Below are 25,082 nucleotides of genomic sequence, written 5' to 3' on the forward strand. Positions count from 1 at the left end.
AGGTGATACGTTTGAAGATCAGATAGCTAGCTTGACTTGGCCGTGTACTTTACCTCCTGGTTGGTCGGTGGAGTGGGATCCGACTCCGGCCAACGATGACAATGCCGAGTGATGTCATGTACGGGCTTCATCATGGCATCTTGTATCGTCGTTTAGAACTTGCTTTATTTTCACTGCAGTTGAACTCTGAACTACTTTCAATTTGAATTTCAAGTACCTTTCTGAGATCTCGAACTTGGTTTGTAATAATTAAGTTAAGACTCTGTAATGTAATATATTTGTGAAATGTTGTACTCTCTGGACTCACCTTCGTGTGAGTTGCATGTAAGCTTTGGGTTTCGATTGCAGCTCAGGTGGTTTCATCGGGACTTTACCCGACTGGACTGTCGGATTACTCCGTTTGAAGTGCGTGTTAGTCGGGATTATCTTTATGGTGATGGTTAGCGCACTTGAACCGGATTAATTCGGACGGTTCTGCCACACGATGGCTTTATAATTAGAGTTGCCGAATTGATGATTAGATGTTTCTGATTTTTGTGAGAATTGGTAGGATTTCTCTATTTTTTAGACTGTCCATCTAGGATCCTAAGTGACATTACCTGAAGGCTTTAAAAGGAGCCTCCAATTAGTAATAGTAAGATATCATTATTCTATTATATAAATTTGGTCAAACATAAAAACTTTGACTCTCCAAGATTGTTGGAATGTCTTATAATTTAAAACGGAAGGAGTACTCCCAACTCCCAAGGTTGTTCACATGAGTAGTGCCACCGTGCCTAATAAGCCATGCCCCAGCGCATCTAGTCGGATTTCATCCCAAGAGAGGCGCCATTGGTTTGTCCTTGATGTTGGGGCTACGCCTTTGATACAAAAGGGTAGGATCCTCATGTATATATAAAAAAAGGCCGAATTAGGGGTATAAAGACTCATTTGCAATTGCTAAAGGTCTCTTTGTAAAGTTTAGGGATCCATTTGTAATAATATTTAACCCCACATATAGAATAAACAAAAACAATCATGCATAGAGCCCTAGCTAGGGTTTGAAGGATAGGATTTTTGACCATTTACTCGCTTACTTGGCTTGCTCTCTCATTCTATCCCACTCTCGTCTATTCGGGGTCCAATCCCAACACTTGAGTCACCCATGGTTGGATCCAGCTACAATTAGGCTTCTCCAAGTTTCTCTTTTTTTGTTTTTAATTTAATAAGCAAGTATGAGCTTAAACATGTACAATTTTTGTAGATAGCTTCCGAATTCCATGTACAAAATTTTGGATATGTTATTGGAAATCTTTTGATACATACGTGGTGGGTACAAAATCTTAAATTTCTGTCGTTTTCCAATTCCAAAGTTCATGATCCATTGTGTAAATATCCTGGGTTCAAAGTTTCCTTTATTTGATTACAAAGTCATCTAGGTGCAGTGTTTTTACCATGAACAGAAAGTTTTGGATTCAACTCCATTTAAGTATAATACTTTTTTTACACACCACTTATATTTGAGCAACATATGTCATGTTGCTCAATGCTCATATCAAGTGTTTTCTAGTGTTGCCGCCATTGTTCTACATTGTTGCATATCTTCAATGCTATTGCGAACCGAGCATGAAAGATAGTGTCGTAACTCTTATATTAATGATGAAGATATTATTTTGTGATGTTTGTTTCAAATGTTGATTTCTGATGTTCCAACCATTGTTTGAAAAAAGAAGAAAAAAGTCTAAATTAGTCCCCTCAACTATGGCCAAAGTTTGGATAACCCCGAAACTATTGTTTGGTTCACTTTACCCCCAAACTATACCATTTGGTTCAAATTACCCCCTAATGTAACTTGTCTTTTTCATTTCTCCATGCATAACTGGAGTTTTAAGCTAAAATTTTACAACATAATAGCACACACTATAACACATATTAGAAAAATAAATCATAATTTTTTATCATTAGTTTGATAGGTTAGAATATTTAATAATAAATTAATCATTAGAGTTCAAATTTATATGGAAACTAATGGGGGGAAATTATAAAACTTTTTCTAAATATGCATTGTAATGTCCACTACTACCCTGTAAAATTTGAAATTAAAATTCAACTTGTGTATGGAGAAACAAAAAAAATAAATTGTGTTATGGGATAAAATAAACTAAATGACATAGTTTAGGAGGTAAATTGAACCAAGTTATAATTTAGGGGGTTATTCAGACTTTGACTATAGTTGAGGGGAGTAAATTAAACTATTTCCTTGAAAGAATTATAAATTTCATCAACTCCCAAATTTTTAGTGTCCAAGCACAATGTATTTTTATCGTAAAAGCATGCTTGTCAAATTAAAATTTTTTTACATTGAGTATAAAGTTTTGATGTATTAGTAAAAACTGAAAAAGTTATGTACTTGAAAATGGAGTCTACGGAGGAGGAAAAAAAAGGACGTGTGCACCGGTTTTATAAGAGTTCAACGCGCATTGGGAAGGTGCGTTGCCTAAAGATTGCACCGCGTGCCCGTTGCCATCTGCTTGCAGAGTGCCAGCGCCCATGGGCGAACCAGTTGCCCCGTTCAAATCCCACACACAGTCGCCGGCTGTTCGCCGTCACCGATCACCTCCGCCGCGTCCGGAGGGGGCTTACACCCTCTCCCTCTGCTGTACTGTCTCTACTCTCTCCTGGCAAGCTCCCTGCTCATCGTCGACGGGCTCTGCGCAATGACCGCGGCTCCGGCGTAAGGGCTGTTCCGCGCCATCCAGCACGTCGCCAAGGTACGGAGGAAGACATGTGTGCTCGCACCTTCCCCTTTTCGTCGTGCTCGGCCAGTTGAGCCTGTAAGGCCGTGGGCTTCCTATGCGCTGGCGAGCGAGGGGTTGTCCCCCACGCAGCGTAGGTGTTTGTGGTAATGCCTGTGCGCTGCTAGCCTGCGATTGTTTTGCTTAGAGCCCGCAAATGAATAACCAGCAATTCTGTTGCATGTGAACCCGACTCGTATATGTTGCGAATATTATAGGTTGGCACTAGGAGAAATGGTGGAATTTGCCAGCGGTGTGAAAGGAATAGCCTTGAATCTTGAGAATGAGAATGTAGGGCTCAACGTCAGACTCGTGGCGCGTACGCCAGATGGGAGCGACATCCCTTCATTTCCTCCCTCAGCCTCAGATGGGGCTGCGGGGGACCTTCCCCCTGAAAATATAATCAACAACGAACCCGAGACTCCTGAAGAAATTATCCAGGATTTAACAGATAATTTGCAAAGGTTGTTTGGAAATGAGGGAAGGTCAATAGGGAACGGGCTTACTATCCATGAATTTTTGGACCATGTGCTGTGGCACGGAGATAATCCCTCCGTGCTTCGAGATATATGGCTAGATTTTAGGGATAACGGTAAGGATAGCGAGCTCTGGCAGGCTGCAGACAATCTACAAAGAAAGTATGAACATGCAGATCGCGACGAGCCCGATACCCCCAATCCCGATAACCCCCCTCTTGTCGAGGATAAAAAAGAGGCGGGGGAAGCTGGAAACTCGGGAGGCTCGCCCGAGTCAAGGAAGCGTAGGAGGGAAGAAAGTGATTCTGATTCCGGGGGGGGGGGGGGGGGGGAATCGGGGGATGATGGGGGTGACCCCACTCCCTTTGAACCCTCCGAAATTCCAGATGCAGGTAGCTTTTACTTCTAGTTTATCATCCTTCTAGAAGAATCCCAAGGTGAACTCTGCGATTTTTAAGCAGGTCGCTCGAACATTGTCTGATTTTTTTTTTGTTGTACTCGTATGATTCCATCTTTAGGGGGATGGAAGAGGTCTCCTTGAAGCTGCCTGGGTTGAGTTCATAATTCCATTGTTTCCTGTGAAAGGAAAAGTGTTTTCTATAATAATAGAGTATCCTTTCTCAAACCCAGCACATTTACAACTTGACTTCTAGATGCGTGATGGTTTCTGTTTGAATGAGAAGGATCAAGGTTGCCAACTCATGTCATGCCATCACGAACTGAAATGCAAAGGCCTTTCTGTCACCAGTAACAGCAGCACAGCATGCTCGTAGGCAAGCTAAATTCAGCCTGTTTCGTCGTTCAATTATCTGTGGACAGTACCACAGATTAGATTGCCCCAACAGAGATTCTTCTGTAATCATCCCACTGCATTGCAGCCCAAAATTATCCTTTCCCTAATTTCCCTATTGACAAACTTTTTATTCTGTACAAAGAAATATGTTTTGTGCCTTTAATTAACTGCATATAGATTATGTTTGCTATGCATGTAGATATGAAGAGACTAAGGTCCAAAAAAGGAAATGGGAACCTTATTGCTTCTCACCAACTGATGTGATATTTATTATTTTGGCTGATTAGCTGGAGATCACCTATGTGAATAAAGGGAGTATTTAATTCTCCTGTTGGCAAGAAAATTGTATTTGACCATACAAATTTAACTCCTCAATGCAACCAGCATGTTGTATGCTTCTATGAAATGCTAATGATCTTGTTTGCATGACATTACCAGCCACCATTCTTCTTTCAATTAAGGCCTAAATTAAACACCTAATGTTGATAGTGGTCATTCTTTTTGTATTGTTAACAATTAAGCTGGTGAAGCTCTTAAGTAAAAATGTTCACTCCTCATGAGTATACTATGCAACGTGTCGGAACTGATTCGGTAGATTTTACTTTATTCTTTCTTGTGATATCATATGTGATGTCTTACACGTTAGTACCTGGTGATAACTTCTTGTATAATATTACTTTTCGTTTGGAACAGCTGGCATCAAGAGAATACCCTCAACAAAATGCTCATTTTGCTCCGTGACTGTTTTTTTTTCTCCGTGACTGTTACAGGAGTGATTACTATATTTGTTGACTTCGTCCTTCCCACAGTTGGTTCAGGATTCAAGGACTCAATGTTTCGCTTGTTTCTCCTCAGGTCCAGAGACTTTGACCTAAGTACAATTTTTCAATTGCAATAGGAAGGTTTGGTGTACCTGCTTAATGCTATTGATATTTGGACAACATTTCAGGAGAAAAAGGATATGTTGACCAAGCGCAGATGCTAGTCCCATTGTATTGCTAAATGTGAGAGATGAGCAGCTGCATTGACTTGGAACTTGATTGAACTCAACCTTTCACTATGACTTCCATGTGCAGAGAGTTTTGGCTCCCAAAATACATCCTATGAACAGGCCATGCACTTGGGTCTGTGGAACATGCAAAGTTTGAAGGGACCTTTGCCACAGTCCAGCAAACTTATATGGCTGCATTGTTTAGATCAAGTTTGCGTTTGGTCTGGATGCCGGTCATCTGATAAGAACTCCTGCTGCTCTTTTGTAGTGTTGAGGTCATTAAGTATTTTGCACCCACTATTCCTGCACCAACATTATGCATTATTGGATTTTGTGAGCACAGTGGGGTTGTGAGTAACCATGTCATTATCTTTGAACATACTGAAACCAACTTTGTGGACCTTCAGTCAGCGAGTGTTCATGGCTATCCACTACCAAAATGTGAACATGATGACAGTTGAGAGATGCTATTATGCCAACACTATGCGATATTGAGCAATTATTTTGATCTCACTGTAAAAGTTTTTTTTTCAACATGGTAAAGACTGCAGACCTTTGTTCAGATAATACCATGTCACAAAGGTGCTAACATTTACTGGGCAGAAACTGAGCAGATGACTTGATGCTTCCTATTCATACCCAATTGTTGCACCTGATATAATTTTCTAGAATTGTCTGAAGCCTCTGTGAGATGCAAGCAAATACATATTCTCTGAGCAGAATGTGAACAGAACAAAAGTTTCGGCTAAAATTCTTGTCATCCTGTCGTGGTCCAACAATCTGAGCAAATCAAGCTTTTGCTGATCCAGATGTTACATAAGAGACCACGTACTGAAGTGGTGTGATAAGGGAGCCCTGTTGAGCTTAGTAATGAACTAATGTCTCCTATTAGAGGAACCTACCACTCAACAGAACTGACTAAACCAAAAGGTGAAGAAAACTACAGTTGGTCATAACTGAAGGCACAAAGAGAACGACGTCAAGAAACGATGCTACACCCTTCATTAGTTGATTCTGAGGAAATTACAGGGTTGTTACAACTTTCAAAGGTCAAATTCATTGCCCCTTCCATGAAGTGAAGAGCTTACAGATACAAAATTATGGCAGTTCAGAGTTCAAAGCTTCACTCTAGTACAATAAGGATTAAGGAGACCCACCCTTCCAATTATGCATTCCTATCAATGGCCAAACATATTGTAAAGTCATGCTTTTGTCACGATGATAGTTTTTTCACAGCAAGGCCCAGTAACACATGCCCATGACTTCTTGATTCTCCAGTTCACACATCAATTTTGTGATGGTAGATGTGTTTCCTACTCCTTTGAGCTGGCAGAATGAATCAGCAAAAGACACTATGATTTTTCGGAGATGGTCAAAGGATTGCCTTCTTGCATGGCTGCTTAATTTATGGAAAAACAATCTTTGGACCACCCTGATAGCTGATGCTCGATCATTTTCCTCACTTTCTTTGTGTGGATGTGGCTCATGGTAAAATGATAAGCACACCCTTAATTCTAGCGAGATTATCTGACTTGACTGATAATTCTGTTGCACTTGTTTTTCAATTTACAGTTTTTTTAGATTATCTGAACGACACCTGAACTTCATGAAAAGTAGTCCACGTGCCTGAAATTTTTCTTCTCAAAATGGTAAGTTTGAGATGACACTACCTTGCAGCCACTGACAGCTAAGATGTGTATTGGTTATGTGGGTAGATTGAGGGCACTTACATTAACTATGTGTGTTGATCGAATGATCGGGGATGCTTGTATTCTGCAACGTGCCTAATACTACTGGGAATAACATATGCCTACTCTGACGAAGTAATCTGTGCTTCGTTCCTGAAGTTCTTACTTGAGAGACCAGTTCAAGTTCAGATTTCAGACTATAGAGTTTCGGAGCTGGATGAGAAGTGGATGGGTAAAGGACATGGGTTTTTGAGACGGGGAGAATGGAAAGAGATCATAAATGATGTAGGCCAACGAACACAAACGAACAAAGAAATCATATGCAAGCATGTCTTGCTCCAAAAGTCAGTCAATACAAGAGCTGATTTTTTTTTACTATATTGTTCTTGAAGTCTTGAACTGATACTTTTCGGTGGTTGGTAGCTCAGCTGAAACAAAGGTCAGCATTGTGGAATATGGAATCGGCTCATCTAATGATCAAATCCGTGATGTATCTCTCTAATTCCAGAACGTGCTCTAACAACTTGATACAGATCAGAATTGTGGCATATGCAATTGACTTCTCTGAATGACTCTACCTGTGATGTGTTTGCCAAATTTCCGAACGTGCTCAAATTGACAGCTTGATTGTCTTTTACTGTACATCACATAGCACCTTATTTTGTTAACAAAATGCTCACTTGTGTTTGAGGAAGTGCACATATAATCATAGTTTACGGCATGCGCATGTTTTAAGATTGTTCTTTCATAAGAGCTTCCTGGGATGGCTACAAGAGAGTGATTTGACAACCACTGCAATCTCGCATGACATCAGTCAACGTTCCAACCTAACAAAATCGTGCCCAGATTAAAGATTGAGAAGACTGCGGCTATGGACCTTGAATATAATTATTTGACTGCTGCTTAATTATATTATTCATCATGTTTGGTTCCATTTACTAGGAACTGCGGCTATCTGAGTTTTATCCTCAGTGTCTACATTCATAAGGGATGTCCCGTTTGCGTGGTTTGGTAGATGAGATACCTGGAACCCTAAAATAATAACTGAACTGAACTTTTCAAGGGTCAAGGGCACAACAACCGCGTTCTCAACTGAATAATAAGACCTATCTAGAACAGGAAAATATCACATGATGAGATAAGATGATACCAATACCATTAGCTAACACATTAAAATATGTATGCTGCATGTTTCAATTTGGTTATTGATGATTATATTTCTCTTTTGTATGCCAATCATGTGGACTAATCCATTTCCTTCAAGTTCAAGACGATACCGAAACTAGTCCATCCCGAAATATAAGATATTTTAGTTTCTCATGAGTCAAATTGCTCTAATTTAACCAAGTTTATACAAACGAGTAGTAATTTTTTAAATATCAAATGAGAATAATAGATCCATTATAAAATAATTTTTCATAACTTACCTATTTGAAATGTCAGATGTTTTTTTCTCTATAAATTTGATTAAATTTAAATTACTTTGCTTATGACAAACTAAAAATATCTTATATTTCAGGAAGGTGGCATTATTGCAGCATATCTTATTTGAGTATGTTCAAACACAAACTATTGGCATAGCAGCACATGCGAATTCGAAGCGAGCCAAAGAGACTCCGTCCGGACTCCGGAGTCAGGACCAGCAACCTCCCCAAGTTACGGCACCGTCGCCGGGCCCACGTTATAGTCTCACAACACTGCAGAATGGCCCTGTTTAGTTCTCAAAAAAATTTCTATAGTATCCGTCACATCGAATGTTCGAACACATACATGGAGCATTAACAACGAAATGTGCTACAGCACCAAAATCAATAATTTTTTACCAACTAAACAGGGCCTAACTAACTCGTCCACGGAGGCACAGACACCGTGAAGCTTAGCACTCCTTGCGCCTAGCTAGTAATAACGCCAACATCACTCATAAGCTTATCCAGGAAGCAGAAGATTGCAATGGGGAGGCAACCGTGCTGCGACAAGGTGACCAGAAGCTCGTCAGCTTCCTCCTCAACAACGGCCAGTGCTGCTGGCGCACCCGTGGTCAACAGTGGCTTTATAAGCACGGCTTATTCGCCCGGGCCTTCCAGTTCCTCCCCCTCCTCGTCGTCCTACTCCTCCTCGGCAGGAGCGTCGAGTGGCGGCAGCAGCATCATCGTCGATGCCACCGCTTAATGCTTTTTAATATTGGGATAACATTTCAGGAAAACAAAGATATGCTGACCAAGTACAGAGGATGGTTCCTCTGTATTGCTTTTGAGATATGGTTCCTCTATATTGCTAAATCTGAAAGATGAGGAGCTGCATCAACTTGGGTGAACTTGGTTGAATTGATATTGTTTGTGCACAGAGTTTTGAGCTCCCACATCGCTTATGTGAGCAAACTGCAAGTTTGATGAAACCTCTGACATAGTGCAGCCAACTTGCATGGCTGCAATGTTTCGAGTTTGTCCCTGGTATGGAAGCAGGTTATCTGAAGAGAACTACTGCTGCTTAACTGAAGCGATGAGGTCCTTAGTAATTTTGGTTTTTATCCACTGTTCCTGATCAAACATACTGCACTATTGGATTGTGTGATATTGGTATAGTGGGGTTGGTAACTGTGAGTAATCATGTCCGACTTCTTCAAATAAAAATGTAAAATGAATGCAGCCTTTGTGGACTTTCAGTCAGCAAGTTTCTGCTTATGTCCAATGGCTCTCCACCACCAAATGTGAACTCGATGACAGTAGGGAGACACCGGTGTGGCAATTTTATCAAATACCAAACAATCAGTTAGATTTTATTGTACAAGTTGTTCTGAACATGGTGCAGAGCTTTGTTCGGACTATACTAGTAGAAGGTGAAAACATTTTGGGCAGTAACTGAAATGCAAGTATCCAAATAAAGAGAGCAGAATCCTGTGATCCTGTCATGATCCAACCATCAGAGCCTAATCTAGCTTTTGCTCATTTAAATTTTACATGGAGAGGTGTGAACTTTTGAGGCTTTGTAGTGAACTATTGTCTCCAATTGAGAAAATTACAACTCAGAACTGACTAGACAAAAAGGTGAAGGAAATTATGGTTGATGATCAGAACTCAGAACTGAAGGCACGAAAGGAGAAGGTCAACAAATGATGCATCAGTGGATTCCAAGGCAAGTACAATGTCATTCCATCTTCCAAACGTCCAATCTCCTGTCTCTGCCATTCATGAAGTGAAGTATAGGGTACTTCTGAATTCAAATACAAAATTGCAGCAGTTGAGAGTTCAACGCTTCAGTGCCTTTAGGGAAAAAAAAGGACACCGAACTTCAGAATAAGAATTCCTGTCAATGACCAACTACTTCTTCATGTAGACAGTTCTCTCGCAACAAGACGCGGTAACACACGTCCCATGACTTAGTAACTCTCCAGTTACCACATAAGTTTTTCATATAATAGATGCGTTGTTGAGCTGGCATAGTGAAATAAGCATAACGAGCTGTGATTGGAGATGGTCAAAAGGTTACCTTGTTGCATGGCTACTTTATGGAGGGACACAATCTTTAGACCACCCCATCACTTTCTTTGTGTGAAAGTGTTGCTGATTGCTAAAAACGACGACTTAAGGGATTGCCTAAGTGCGCATGTGAAATGCTAATCACCATCCTGATTGTACCGTGGTTATGTGAACTGGCAGATGGTTCAGTGGCTCTTGTTATTTATTTCACTTTTTTTTATACCACCTATTGTGTCAAAATCCATATGTCTGAAATTTTCGTTATTCTGAAAATGGCAAGTCGGAGATGACACTTGGACTGCAACCACTGACGGCTAAGCTGCACATTAGTCATGTGTATTGATTGAGGAAAGTTTCATTAGTCATGTGCGTAGATCGAGGAAATTATATTCTGCAACGTGCTTAATTCTACTGGGAGTAGTTTATGTATACTGTGACTGAAATCATCTCTCCGGGCTTTGTTTCTGAAGGTTCCAACTTGGAAGATTTTTCAAGTTCAGCGTTCAGACTTTTAAGGTTCAGGGCTAGATGAGACATGGTTTGGTAAAGACCTGGGATCTAAGAAGGGAACGCTGGACAAATTAAATAAATGATGAGTAAAAAAACTTAAAAAATGATCAGATGCAAGCATGTCATGCTCAAAAAGTCAGTCAATATACATGCCAATCGTTCAATATTCTTTTGAAAGTGATACTGTTTGGTTGGTTGGTAGTTCAGCTGATACAAAGGTCAGCATTATGACCTATGAAATTGGCTTATCTGGATCAGTGGTGTGTTTATTCAATTTTAACAGCGTGCTCGAAATTAACTGTTTGATTTTCTTTGCTAGCCAAACTGATGCAAGTCAGAATTGTGGTATATGAAATGGCTTCTCTCAACCAGCGACGTGTTCTCCTATGTTCAGAACGTGCTCAAATGAAAGGTTTGATTTTTCTTATGCACTTCCTTTTGTTACAAGCACTATATTTGTTGACAAAGTATTCATCATTCTTTGAGGAAGTGCATATCTGATACTACTTTATAGCATGGACACAATATAAGAGTACGATAATGTTGTTGTGGCTGTTTTGCTCCCTTGTAAGAAGCTTCTTGTCCTGGCTACCAGAGTGTGTTTGTCAACCCCTACAACCTTCGATGACATCAGTCAACGTTCCAACCTACCAAATTCTTGTCCAAGTTAAGTATTGAGTAGAATGAGAATTATTTGCACTACTTAACTGCCGCCAGTTTACCATCCACATTTACATTCATTAGCAATATCCTGTTTGCGTGTTTGGTAGATGACACAAACGCTAAAGTAATAACAGGACTGAGTTCTTCATGGTCAAGGTCACAATGGCAACATTGTAAACCGAATTAGCAGCTGCTGTTTGATGGGATTATCCTGAATGTTTATGGTCATTAGCAATATCCTGTGTGGTTTGGTAGATGATACTTTTTTAGACAGTTTGGTAGATGATACATGGAACTCTAGAGTAATAACAAACCTGAATTCTTCATCGTCAAGGTTACAACAATCATTCTCAACTGAATTAAAAGATCAATCTAGAGCAGGAAAAGATCACATGATAATATGAAAGATGGGCATGAACTTTAATGTATATGATGTCCAGTTTGGTTACTGAGGTCCTCTATCAGCTGGTAGTGTGTCCGTTTACTTTCAAATTTCTTGGATTTTTTTTACTTGCACTTGGCTTAATATCTTAGGAAACCAAACATTTGGAGCCCTAATACATCTACAGATAGGTTGTAAGATATCTAAGATAGATTCCTAAAGCATTGTTTCAAAGTGGGAAATAACTTGCACATAATCTGTAAACTGGAAGGGCATTAGATAACTGTGTAACTTAGAAACAAAAAAGGGCGATCATGAACTTCTTGCTGATAGTTAGTAACAGCAAGTAGACATTTCTATATAGTATCATGTCCATGTGTCCCCTTCCATGCAAATCCTAACACCCAGAAGCTATCTAAGATGATGGAGATTGGAGCATATACTTGAGTACTACAAAACTTGTCAGCAAGGAAATCAACACGTTGATTAATTAAGCAAGGTGAGAGGCTACAATCCACTGCCCCATTAATTGATGATGGACTAATTCATTTTCCTCGTTCAACAAACAGAAATAAAAAAAAAAAGCTCGGTTCAAATAAACCCGCGAAGGCTTCGCAATGGCATAGCAGCCCGTGCAAAGCAAGCGACAGGGACCAAGGAGCAGCAGCCAGGCCAAGTGACAGCATCGTCGTGGGGCCCAGAAATCCAGCCTCAGCGTTTTCCGGTGATGCACGCGTACCCAGTCTTGGAGGAGTGCCTCGTTGTCTTCTTCACCCTCGTCCTTTATAAAGGGGGAAGGTGCTGGCCATGGCGTCTCCACCGAGAAGCTGGGCTCTTGCTTGCCTAGTACTTCCTACATCAAGCTAAGCTACTTCTTCGCTTGCAACTATTTATTTGCTAGCTCTTGTAGCTGCCTTTTCTTTGCGAGAGTTTGTTACAACCAACAACCAACTGATCAATGGGGAGGCAACCGTGCTGCGACAAGGTGGGGTTGAAGAAGGGGCCGTGGACGGCGGAGGAGGACCAGAAGCTCGTCAGCTTCCTCCTCAACAACGGCCAGTGCTGCTGGCGCGCCGTGCCAAAGCTCGCCGGTACGTGACCATCTCTTCTCGCCGACGGCTAGCCCCATGCTCGCCAGAACTCCGCAACTCAGTCATCTCACTGGTGTTTGTGCTCTAATTTGAACAGGATTGCTGCGGTGTGGGAAGAGCTGCCGGCTGCGGTGGACCAACTACCTGCGGCCGGACCTGAAGCGCGGGATGCTATCGGAGGAGGAGGAGAAGACGGTGATCGAACTGCACGCGGAGCTGGGCAACCGGTGGTCCAATATCGCGTCGCACCTGCCGGGGAGGACGGACAACGAGATCAAGAACCACTGGAACACCCACATCAAGAAGAAGCTCAGGAAGATGGGCATCGACCCCGCCACCCACAAGCCCCTCCAGCCCGCTCCTCCTCCTCTTCCTCAGGATCCAGCCGGCTCGCCGGAGGCAGAGAAGATCGTCGTCACGGCAGTCACGCCAGGACACGAGGCGTTCTGCACCGACGACGTGCCCATGGCGCACCTCCTGGACGACATCGTGTTTCCAGGTGACGTGGCCGCTCCCAGCGACGGCGTCACCACGGCTTACTCGCTTGACCAGTCTTCCTCCGGCTCATCGTCGTCCTACTCCGCCTCGGCGGCAGCGTCGAGCAGTGGCGGCGGCAGCGTCGACGGTGAGTGGCCTGATTTGCCGCCGATGATGATGGACTGGCCGGAGTCGATGTGGCAGCTGGAGGACGTGGTAACGGGGCGAACGCCATGGGAGTTCGAGGACCCCTTCCTGACGTACCAGACGACCGCGCTGTTCGATCATCAGGAAACTTGGACCAACAGCATGATCGAGCTCTTCTGAGAATCGGTCGCGTTCTTTGCAGCTAAAAATGTTAATCAACATGCGTACACGTTGTATATGTTCCTGAAAAAATTACAGTAGCGGCTTTGCACATTCACCGCTGGTGCATTTGCCTGTTAGAAATAGTAATCAGAGATACAATTCGTTTAAACATAGAAAAGTAAGAAAAGGAAATGAAGTGGTGGTTGTGTGAGAGTATGTCACCCTCTTCCTTTCTTTCTTTCTTTCTTTCTTTCTTTCTTTCTCTCTGTACTCCTATATAGTCCATAATTCTTTTTGAGTGCATGCGTTGGACATGCACACACGTACGTCCAACGTCTTGTACAGAATGTAAGCATAAAGAATCTGGATAATGACGTTAGATTTAGTCCCACATCGGAAATTGATGGTGGAGGAGCACAACATATAAGGTGGGACAGTCCTCATTCAACAGGCTAGTCTTTTGGGTTGAGTTAGGCTTGATGCCTTGGTTGGTTGGGCTCTGGTGTACCTAGGCCTAGTAGGGCGCCAGTTCGTGGGTATAGCTGGTCGGGCCGAAGGAAAAATCTAGAATATGTTTCTACACGAACGACCCTTTAATACTAGAATTTCTTTATACCTCCCACGCTCGTGGCTTTTTTTCGTTTTCTTTTCTTTTCTTGTTTTCTTTCCTTTTTCTTCCCACGGCACCGCCATCACAAATTTTAAAATTACACAATCACAATCTTAAAAGAGTCACAACAGTCATTTGACAAATCATAAGGTTCACAAGACTACACAACAATTAATCACAAGATTTCATTTCACAAGACTACACAAGAATCACAAGATCCAAATTCACAATAATTACAAGTGTTCATTGGTTGAATTTCCTGGCCGCTCTACCGTTGGAGGGCCGCGCCCCCGGCCTGCTCCGTCCTGCTCCGTCCTCGCTCCGCCGCTCCGTTGGTAGCCCGGCCCCCGCTCCGACGCCGGGAGGCAGCGCCACGCCTTCGGCCTGCTCCGCCCTCGCTCCGCCGCCAAGAGACTGCCCGTGTGTGCGCGCGCGCAGTAGGAAAAGTTCTTCATTTGTGGTTTACATTCACTCGTTTATTAGCTTGACTTGTTGGTGATGCCGGACGTGCGGTAAAAAGAAGTGGTTAGATAACGACATTTTATGAATGACGACTTGCCTCGAGTTGGAAAATCTTACCGCGCTGAATTGTCGTTGTTGCTCACTTTGCGGGTTAGGGTGAGATTACAGATCAATATTGTTAGAGATAAATCTGTATCCAATGTTTATTAGTTCTGTGTTTTTTTAGTTCAGTCTTTTTCATTCCACGTTTTCACTTTAAATTTTGGAATATTCTATTTCAGTGAGTTTTTTTATTAATCCGGTAACCTAAAAAAAATAAAAACTTACTCCCTCCGTTTTGGTAAAGGAAGTCATTTGAGTTTGTTTTAAGTCAAATATTTTAAACTTTGACTATAAATAATTCTTTAGAGTTTAGCTTGAAAATATGAAAACAACGTAAGTAGATTCATCTTGAAATATGTTCCTAAATATATATATCGACTATATTTTATAAAAAGAGATAGTGGTCAAAATTGTTTTTAGAGACCGTCCGTCGATGTCTGAAATGACTTCCTTTACCGATCTGGAAGGAGTATATTCAGCCCTGGGCCAATGGTGCCCACGAACCGACGTCGGGTGGAGTTGGAACCCCAAATTAATTTGGTGGAAGACATTAACCGGGGAGAGGACCTCTCTAGGGCTGTAGTGCGTGTTTTATCCGGTAATTCCGGTTGTCAATATTGATGGGCTGAAATATATTTCTAAACATATATACTCCATCCCAAAAGTAAAAGAGAGAGAATGAGCTGGCACACTAATTTCTGTATCGTTTTTTTTTAGTGTAGAGCTAGCATATATTATCCGCATCCTCTAGACCATTCCAATTAGGATGTGGTGATGAGGTCAGCATGCTGTCAATTTGTGATGCACTAACCATCCATCGGTGTAGGAGGTAACTAACTGGCCCTAGCTAGCGAACAGCTGCCGAACCTGCGTTTGTCGACATCGTCTATCAGTTCAAAATGCATGTCGCCCATTTCTTCCAGAGGAAAATATGAGCAGGAAAACTCAGCTGTTGTCGCGTACGGAGTACACATCAAATTCAAAAGAAGAATGGGAAATATAAATAAATAAATAAATAAATAAATTCAAGAAGAAGACGAGAGGAGGAAAACGCATGCCCATGCATGCAACTTGCACGATCAACGGGTGAGTTTGGCGACGACCGTTGTTTTGGAGTGACAAGGTCGGGGTACTTGTCATGATGAGACGCGATGCATCGATCGCAGATCAATTAGATTCTTATTAATTATTACGGGGAAACTAATCCGGCTGAAACTGTCAACTGTCAGCTACTATATATCTAAACTGTCAACTGTTTCCACATATGAGTGCGCGCAAACTGCTCATCTATGTGCTCCGATTCTGCCTCCATCAGTCTTTAATTTTGTAGTTGGTGATAGATGAGACGCTAGTTTACGGCTGTCGATTTCCGACAGCGTGTTTTTTTTCCTTTTTTAAAACATTTTTGTCCTTTTCTGATAAATCTTTTTTGGAAAAAATACAAAGGAAAATTTTGGAAATGGTGAAAAATTTTGATGAGAAAAAATTGAAAGAGAAAATTTTTACATCCAAATTTTTTTTTGCATCAACTCGGGCTAAAAATTTTGTGTGCAGAAGCAAACAAAAAAGCTCGGGGTTAAAATTTTCATCAAAAATTTTTCATCAATTTTTTTAAAAAAAGAAAAAACAAAAAGGAAAAAAACCCGACGGGCCTTCCGTCGTCCCGGTCGCCGCACGCGGGCCCCCTCTGCCACGGGCTTGCCGCACCTCCCTGCCGGCGCTGCACCTCCCCTCCGACGCCACGCCGCCCAGCCACCGGCAACTCGCCTCCCCACCGCAGCGCCGCGCTGCCCTACCGCCGCGGCCGGGCCAGCTCTAGCCGCCGGGATCCGCCGCGCTGGATCTGAGAGGAAAGGGGAGAGGGAAGAGAGAAAGGGAAGAAAGGAAAAACGAAAGGTGGAGGGGGGAGCCGGTGAGGAATCCACCGTAAGATTAAAAAGTTACGGTTGACCGTATATTCAGCATTGGGGGATGGATTACAAAAATATCAAACGGAGATGTGATGATCGAATTAATTGATGATGAAGAATAAGAAGAGGTCGGCGAGGTTGGTGGAACTGGAGCATGCGTAGTATGTTCATGCATGTGTACAACTGGAAACATGTTCCGAGCTGATTGGAAGATTTCAAGGTCACAGAAAAAAACAAGTGGCGATGCATGGCCTCATATCCATCTAGTTATATATAGTTTACTTAATTAGAATGATGACTTGGCACAAGTCGTTGGCTTGACTTGACTAGGCAAACGCAGAGTTAAGTTCCATAATCTAGAGCTAGCTAAGCTAGCATAGCTCAAGCTAAATTTCAACTGAACATATGTCAAACTCAAACACTTTAGTACTTGGTAAAAATTATGAATGTGAATGGAAAAAAAGGCATATAAGTACTTGGTAACAAAATTTTATCACAACTAGATAATGAGATTAAAAAGAATCTAGATGTGTATTTTAATATCGCAAAGAAAGGTAATTTTGATTAGGTGTTATATCCTAAATTTATCCACGGACATCTAATTATATTCTTGTCTCTCTTTTAAAATACTAACATCCCTTAAAATTGATGGTCTGTGCAAGAACACGGGTTGATAGAACTGGGAATGATGTTTTCTGTTTTGTAGGCCCAAGCCATATTCGATGAACGTTGACTGGCCTGAAAATTATCCTTCTCAAAATGGTAAGCCAAGATGGCAGTGTGGGCAGCGGCGCGGCCACTTCTGAAACTTAGTCATGCCATGCGCGTTGGCGCAACAACGTGTTTAACATACAAGTACTTCTCCAGAAGGAACATGCTTAATTATGTTGGGGGATAAGATAATGTATTAATACATGTCTACTGCCGGTTGCCCGGTTGTATGTTGAAATAAGACCTCTTCAGAGTTCAAACATTTCTGGGTTTCAGGTCTTTCAGAAATGGCCACATGCACGGACTGTCCAAAGGAGGTTTACCAGAGAATTAACAGGGGAGGAGCTGATAAATTAAGAAGCAGATGGACGAACAAAAAGCTGACCAAGGACTCGTATGGAAGCATGTCTGCCTGCTGCTCGAGAAGTCAAGTCAACTGGCGAGCTGATCATTCGACTAATAAACTTGTTTATCTTCAAGTCTTGAAGTTCATAATTACTGTTTGGTTGGTACTTGGTAGATATATAGCTCGATCAACTGATAGATAGTACAAATTAAGGCCGGAAGAATTATGGCACACATGATGAAGTGGTGTGCTTGCAAATTCAGAACGTGCTCAAATAAAGTTAAGATTTTATTACACCACCGTGTTTTGTTGACAAAACGATGAACATCCATTGTGTTTTTATCAAGTGCATATATGAATACCGTTACTTGCAACTAACAAGAGTGTGTTCGTCAACGCCATACGTACAACGGTACAATCTTGCATGACATCTGTTGGTGGACCGGCCCCCGCTCCGACGCCGGGAGGCAACGCCACGCCTTCGGCCTGCTCCGCCCTCGCTCCGCCGCCAAGAGAGACTGCCCGTGTGTGCGCGCGCGGTAGGAAAAGTTCTTCATTTGTGGTTTACATTCACTCGTTTATTAGCTTGACTTGTTGGTGACGCCGGACGTGCGGTAAAAAGAAGTGGTTAGATAACGACATTTTATGAATGACGACTTGCCTCGAGTTGGAAAATCTTACCGCGCTGAATTGTCGTTGTTGCTCACTTTGCGGGTCAGGGTGAGATTACAGATCAATATTGTTAGAGATAAATCTCTATCCAATGTTTATTAGTTCTGTGTTTTTTTTAGTTCGGTCTTTTTCATTCCACGTTTTCACTTTAAATTTTGGAATATTCTATTTCAGTGAGTTTTTTTATTAATCTGGTAACCTAAAAAAATAAAAACTTACTCCCTCCGTTTTGGTAAAGGAAGCCGTTTGAGTTTGTTTTAAGTCAAATATTTTAAACTTTGACTATAAATAATTCTTTAGAGTTTAGCTTGAAAATATGAAAGCAACATAAGTAGATTCATCTTGAAATATGTTCCTAAATATATATATTGACTATATTTTATAAAAAAAGATAGTGGTCAAAGTTGTTTTTAGAGACCGTCGATGTCTGAAATGACTTCCTTTACCGATCTGGAGGGAGTATATTCAGCCCTGGGCCAATGGTGCCCACGAACCGACGTCGGGTGGAGTTGGAACCCCAAATTAATTTGGTGGAAGACATTAACCGGGGAGAGGACCTCTCTAGGGCTGCAGTGCGTGTTTTATCCGGTAATTCCGGTTGTCAATATTGATGGGCTGAAATATATTTCTAAACATATATACTCCATCCCAAAAGTAAAAGAGAGAGAATGAGCTGGCACACTAATTTCGGTATCGTTTTTTTTAGTGTAGAGCTAGCATATATTATCCGCATCCTCTAGACCATTCCAATTAGGATGTGGTGATGAGGTCAGCATGCTGTCAATTTGTGATGCACTAACCATCCATCGGTGTAGGAGGTAACTAACTGGCCCTAGCTAGCGAACAGCAGCCGAACCTGCGTTTGTCGACATCGTCTATCAGTTCAAAATGCATGTCGCCCATTTCTTCCAGAGGAAAATATGAGCAGGAAAACTCAGCTGTTGTCGCGTACGGAGTACACATCAAATTCAAAAGAAGAATGGGAAATATAAATAAATAAATAAATAAATTCAAGAAGAAGACGAGAGGAGGAAAACGCATGCCCATGCATGCAACTTGCACGATCAACGGGTGAGTCTGGCGGCGACCGTTGTTTTGGAGTGACAAGGTCGGGGTACTTGTCATGATGAGACGCGATGCATCGATCGCAGATCAATTAAATTCTTATTATTTATTATGGGGAAACTAATCCGGCTGAAACTGTCAACTGTCAGCTACTCAGCTACTATATATCTAAACTGTCAACTGTTTCCACATATGAGTGCGCGCAAACTGCTCATCTATGTGCTCCAATTCTGCCTCCATCAGTCTTTAATTTTGTAGTTGGTGATAGATGAGACGCTAGTTTACGGCTGTCGATTTCCGACAGCGTGTTTTTTTTTCCTTTTTTAAAACATTTTTGTCCTTTTCTGATAAATCTTTTTTGGAAAAAATACAAAGGAAAATTTTGGAAATGGTGAAAAATTTTGATGAGAAAAAATTGAAAGAGAAAATTTTTACATCCAAAATTTTTTTTGCATCAACTCGGGCTAAAAATTTTGTGTGCAGAAGCAAACAAAAAAGCTCGGGGTTAAAATTTTCATCAAAATTTTTTCATCAATTAATTTTAAAAAAAGAAAAAACAAAAAGGAAAAAAACCCGACGGGCCTTCCGTCATCCCGGTCGCCGCACGCGGCCCCCCTCTGCCACGGGCTTGCCGCACCTCCCTGCCGGCGCTGCACCTCCCCTCCGACGCCACGCCGCCCCGCCACCGGCAACTCGCCTCCCCACCGCAGCGCCGCGCTGCCCTACCGCCGCGGCCGGGCCAGCTCTAGCCGCCGGGATCCGCCGCGCTGGATCTGAGAGGAAAGGGGAGAGGGAAGAGAGAAAGGGAAGAAAGGAAAAACGAAAGGTGGAGGGGGGAGCTGGTGAGGAATCGACCGTAAGATTAAAAAGTTACGGTTGACCGTATATTCAGCATTGGGGGATGGATTACAAAAATATCAAACGGAGATGTGATGATCGAATTAATTGATGATGAAGAATAAGAAGAGGTCGGCGAGGTTGGTGGAACTGGAGCATGCGTAGTATGTTCATGCATGTGTACAACTGGAAACATGTTCCGAGCTGATTGGAAGATTTCAAGGTCACAGAAAAAAACAAGTGGCGATGCATGGCCTCATATCCATCTAGTTATATATAGTTTACTTAATTAGAATGATGACTTGGCATAAGTCGTTGGCTTGACTTGACTAGGCAAACGCAGAGTTAAGTTCCATAATCCAGAGCTAGCTAAGCTAGCATAGCTCAAGCTAAATTTCAACTGAACATATGTCAAACTCAAACACTTTAGTACTTGGTAAAAATTATGAATGTGAATGGAAAAAAAGGCATATAAGTACTTGGTAACAAAATTTTATCACAACTAGATAATGAGATTAAAAAGAATCTAGATGTGTATTTTAATATCGCAAAGAAAGGTAATTTTGATTAGGTGTTATATCCTAAATTTATCCACGGACATCTAATTATATTCTTGTCTCTCTTTTAAAATACTAACATCCCTTAAAATTGATGGTCTGTGCAAGAACACGGGTTGATAGAACAGGGAATGTTGTTTTCTGTTTTGTAGGCCCAAGCCATATTCGATGAACGTTGACTGGCCTGAAAATTATCCTTCTCAAAATGGTAAGCCAAGATGGCAGTGTGGGCAGCGGCGCAGCCACTTCTGAAACTTAGTCATGCCATGCGCGTTGGCGCAACAACGTGTTTAACATACAAGTACTTCTCCAGAAGGAACATGCTTAATTATGTTGGGGGATAAGATAATGTATTAATACATGTCTACTGCCGGTTGCCCGGTTGTATGTTGAAATAAGACCTCTTCAGAGTTCAAACATTTCTGGGTTTCAGGTCTTTCAGAAATGGCCACATGCACGGACTGTCCAAAGGAGGTTTACCAGAGAATTAACAGGGGAGGAGCTGATAAATTAAGAAGCAGATGGACGAACAAAAAGCTGACCAAGGACTCGTATGGAAGCATGTCTGCCTGCTGCTCGAGAAGTCAAGTCAACTGGCGAGCTGATCATTCGACTAATAAACTTGTTTATCTTCAAGTCTTGAAGTTCATAATTACTGTTTGGTTGGTACTTGGTAGATATATAGCTCGATCAACTGATAGATAGTACAAATTAAGGCCGGAAGAATTATGGCACACATGATGAAGTGGTGTGCTTGCAAATTCAGAACGTGCTCAAATAAAGGTAATATTTTATTACACCACCGTGTTTTGTTGACAAAACGATGAACATCCATTGTGTTTTTATCAAGTGCATATATGAATACCGTTACTTGCAACTAACAAGAGTGTGTTCGTCAACGCCATACGTACAACGGTACAATCTTGCATGACATCAGGTCTAGTTCGTACCTACCAAAGGATTGAGGAGACTGCGCAGCTACCGGCTACGGGCCTCGGAAATTCTTGACTTCTGCTTTAGTTTATACATCCCCTACATTTACATTCATTAGCAATATCCCGTTTGCGTGGTTTGGTAGATGAGATACGCCTGGAACGACCCTGAACTGAGCTGAACTTTTCAAGGTCAAGGTCGCAACAACCTCGTTCCCAGTTCAAGATCATTCTAGAGAAGGAAAAGGTCCTGTGATGCTCAATTTATCGGTTACAGAAACTGTATTAAGTTGTATGCTTAGATTTGTTAATGAGGTCCGTCTACCTTCGATTTTTGGATCCGAGTGTTGCCTAATAAGTGTTATCATAAACTCTAAACTGTAAACAGTGTATCGTCTACTGTTTAGTCCTTTATTCTGGCAAAATGAGTGTTTAAACGGCAAACTGGCTGTTTAAATGTTAAAACAACCGATTAAATGAAAACGGTGTACCACTTTGTAGCATTTAAAGGGTGTGTAAATGGGCTAAATGATCGTTTGGGCAAACAATGTGCCTTTACAATTTCAGTTTTTTTTCGCTTGGTGTAGCCATCCGATATTAGAATCCTTTTCTGCATTGGATAGATAGTGAATCTGAAGCATGGAAGTGGAAAACATTTTATGCTTATTGTATATATGTAGACCCATTAGATACTTAATTAGAAATCAAGGTATTATATACGCGCTGCTACAAATAACAAACGCACGTCATCTCCATGCGTACACTTTGTATGGTTTTATCTTGAAGTTGAATGGAAGTTCTTATTCACAGTGTAATTGTGTATATCCTACCATGCATGCAGTCGTCCTAACTACCGAAAGATATCGGCATGGAAATGAACACATGGAGTCATGTTCAAAAAAAAAAGGAAATGGACACATAAAGGAAGCTGAGAAGGCTCAAATCAAAAACATCATTGGTTGATCCTGGACTAATTCGCTTCCCTCTAATGTTTTTCAAATAAACACGACTGAAACAAACATACATATAGAGCTACTCTCCTCATTCAACAAACAAAATTTTAAAAAAAACAGATTCAAATAAAAGCGCGAAAGCTTGGCATGCATAGCAGCCCGTGCAAAGCAAGCGAAAGGGACCCACGAGCAGCAACCCGGCCAAGCGCCAAGCCGGCAACACGGCGGTGTGGGACCGTCCAGATGACACGTGTTCCGTCCTGGACAAGGACGACCTCGCTCCTCCGATCCATTTGCTCGCTACTAGCTGCCTAGCTCGCTACCGACCCCGTCGTCGTCCTCCTCCCTCCTCGTCCTTTATAAAGGAAGGTGGCAATGGCGTCTCCACCGTGAAGAGCCTGCAGCTGCTTGCCTATAGTACTATACTTCCCACATCGAGGAAAGGCTACTTCGCTTGCAGCCGTCTGCTAGCTTGCTTTCTTGCCTTTACTTGCGACTTGCGAGAGTTTCTTGCTACCTGACAACCACCCTGCTCCATCAAATGGGGAGGCAACCGTGCTGCGACAAGGTGGGGCTCAAGAAGGGCCCCTGGACGACGGAGGAGGACCAGAAGCTCGTCAGCTTCCTCCTCACCAACGGCCAGTGCTGCTGGCGTGCCGTGCCCAAGCTCGCCGGTGAGTGATCTGATCTATCATCGCCGTCCCACTCCCACCCACCTTCGCCGGCCGGCGGCTAGCTTCTTGACGTCGTCTCAGACTCTCATCCTTGCACGCACGCCACGACGACGCCATGAACTCACTCGTGCTTGTGCTCTAATTTGAACAGGATTGCTGCGGTGCGGGAAGAGCTGCCGGCTGCGGTGGACCAACTACCTGCGGCCGGACCTGAAGCGCGGGCTGCTGTCGGAGGAGGAGGAGAAGACGGTGATCGACCTGCACGCAGAGCTGGGCAACCGGTGGTCCAAGATCGCCTCGCACCTGCCGGGGAGGACGGACAACGAGATCAAGAACCACTGGAACACCCACATCAAGAAGAAGCTCAGGAAGATGGGCATCGACCCCGCCACCCACAAGCCCCTCCAGCCAGCTCCGGACGGCGTCGGCGGCGGCTCGCCGGAGGAGGAGAAGGCCGCCGTCGCGCAAGTCACGGCGCCGGCGCCAGGTGCTGGGCACGAGGCGGCGTTCTGCGTCGACGAGGTGCCCATGGCGCGCCTCCCGGACGACATCGTCATTCCCGTCGACGTCGTCCTCGACGCGCTGCCACCCGCGGCCGACGGCGGCGGCGTCGGCACGGCCTACTCGCCTGGATCTTCCTCCTCCTCCTCCGCCTCGGCGCCGGCATCGAGCGGTGGCAGCAGCGTCGGCGACAGCGAGTGGCCGGAGTGGCCGCAGATGGTGGAGTGGCCGGAGTCCACGTGGCTTGACGACGTGGTCACGGGCCCGACGACGCCGTGGGAGTTCGAGGACCCCTTCGTGACGTACCAGAGGATTGCTCTGTTCGATCACCAGGAGCAGGAGACATGGAGCAACCACAGCAGGGCCGAGCTCTTCTGAGCTCGCCATTCATTCTTTGTAGCGAAAATCTCATTGCCACGCGTACGCGTATATTCTCCACCCCAAAAAAAAATAATACTGCAGGATCGCTATGCACATTACCATTTTTCACCGTGGTTACATGCACTCGGCCGGATACTAGACTGCCACCAGTGCGTAACTAGAGTAAGAAAAAGATTCAGGATAATGTTCATTGAAAATAAGAAACAGAAATTAAGTGTTTGCGGGGGAAAGTATATATATATATATATATATATATATATATATATATATATATATATATATATATATATATATATATGCTCCCCCATTTCTTTTTTTCCCTAGAGGCTTAGGTCCTTTTATTTTCTTTTCATAGTTGCAATGGGACAAATAAGTATATACATATACCAAGGTTTTAAATCTCCGGCTATAGCTTTCGCTATCTCCGACTATAGCTGTTTAAGAGAGATTTAGCTAGATCTTTTCATGTACAATTTAACTTTTAGCTGTCGCTATAGCCTACTATAGCCGACTATAGCCTATTTTTGGAAGCCCGTTATTTAAAATATTGACATATACTCCATGCTCTCCAACGGTAGTTAGTAATGTTTTCCATCAAGTTGCCAATATTTTCGAACTATAATTCATACACTACTGGAAAAACGCACATTATATTGCCCATGATTGTATTCGTATATAGTGCATGTGTTCGGCACGCACACGCCAACCATAACAGGTTTTGAAAGTGAAAAATTTCCTA

The 25,082-nt window shown here is 42.7% G+C and overlaps 2 protein-coding genes and 1 long non-coding RNA gene across 6 annotated transcripts; all 3 read left to right on the forward strand.

The window, feature by feature from the left end:
* Positions 1–2,473: 2,473 nt before the first annotated feature.
* On the forward strand, positions 2,474–7,359 carry LOC120679034. Of its 2 annotated transcripts, none has more exons than XR_005676941.1 (3): positions 2,474–2,750; positions 4,243–4,898; positions 4,993–7,359. It is a non-coding gene; the product is annotated as an uncharacterized LOC120679034 (long non-coding RNA). The 2 variants fall into 2 exon arrangements; XR_005676940.1 differs by having other exon boundaries at positions 4,814–4,898.
* Positions 7,360–8,894: 1,535 nt separating this feature from the next.
* LOC120679043 (MYB-like transcription factor ODO1) lies at positions 8,895–14,047 on the forward strand. Of its 3 annotated transcripts, none has more exons than XM_039960548.1 (4): positions 8,895–10,926; positions 11,028–12,252; positions 12,323–12,844; positions 12,942–14,047. In XM_039960548.1, the coding sequence occupies exons 3-4, from the start codon at positions 12,712–12,714 to the stop codon at positions 13,646–13,648; spliced, it is 840 nt and encodes a 279-aa protein (XP_039816482.1). In that variant the 5' UTR covers positions 8,895–10,926; positions 11,028–12,252; positions 12,323–12,711; the 3' UTR covers positions 13,649–14,047. The 3 variants fall into 3 exon arrangements, with proteins under 3 accessions (XP_039816482.1, XP_039816474.1, XP_039816467.1); XM_039960540.1 differs by having other exon boundaries at positions 8,895–10,079; XM_039960533.1 differs by having other exon boundaries at positions 8,895–12,252.
* A 9,143-nt stretch (positions 14,048–23,190) lies between these two features.
* On the forward strand, positions 23,191–24,538 carry LOC120679058 (transcription repressor MYB6-like). The gene is made up of 2 exons (XM_039960556.1): positions 23,191–23,461; positions 23,613–24,538. The coding sequence occupies exons 1-2, from the start codon at positions 23,329–23,331 to the stop codon at positions 24,338–24,340; spliced, it is 861 nt and encodes a 286-aa protein (XP_039816490.1). The 5' UTR covers positions 23,191–23,328; the 3' UTR covers positions 24,341–24,538.
* Positions 24,539–25,082: the final 544 nt, after the last annotated feature.

Source organism: Panicum virgatum, chromosome 2K, assembly GCF_016808335.1.
Source record: "Panicum virgatum strain AP13 chromosome 2K, P.virgatum_v5, whole genome shotgun sequence".
NCBI lineage: Eukaryota > Viridiplantae > Streptophyta > Magnoliopsida > Poales > Poaceae > Panicum > Panicum virgatum.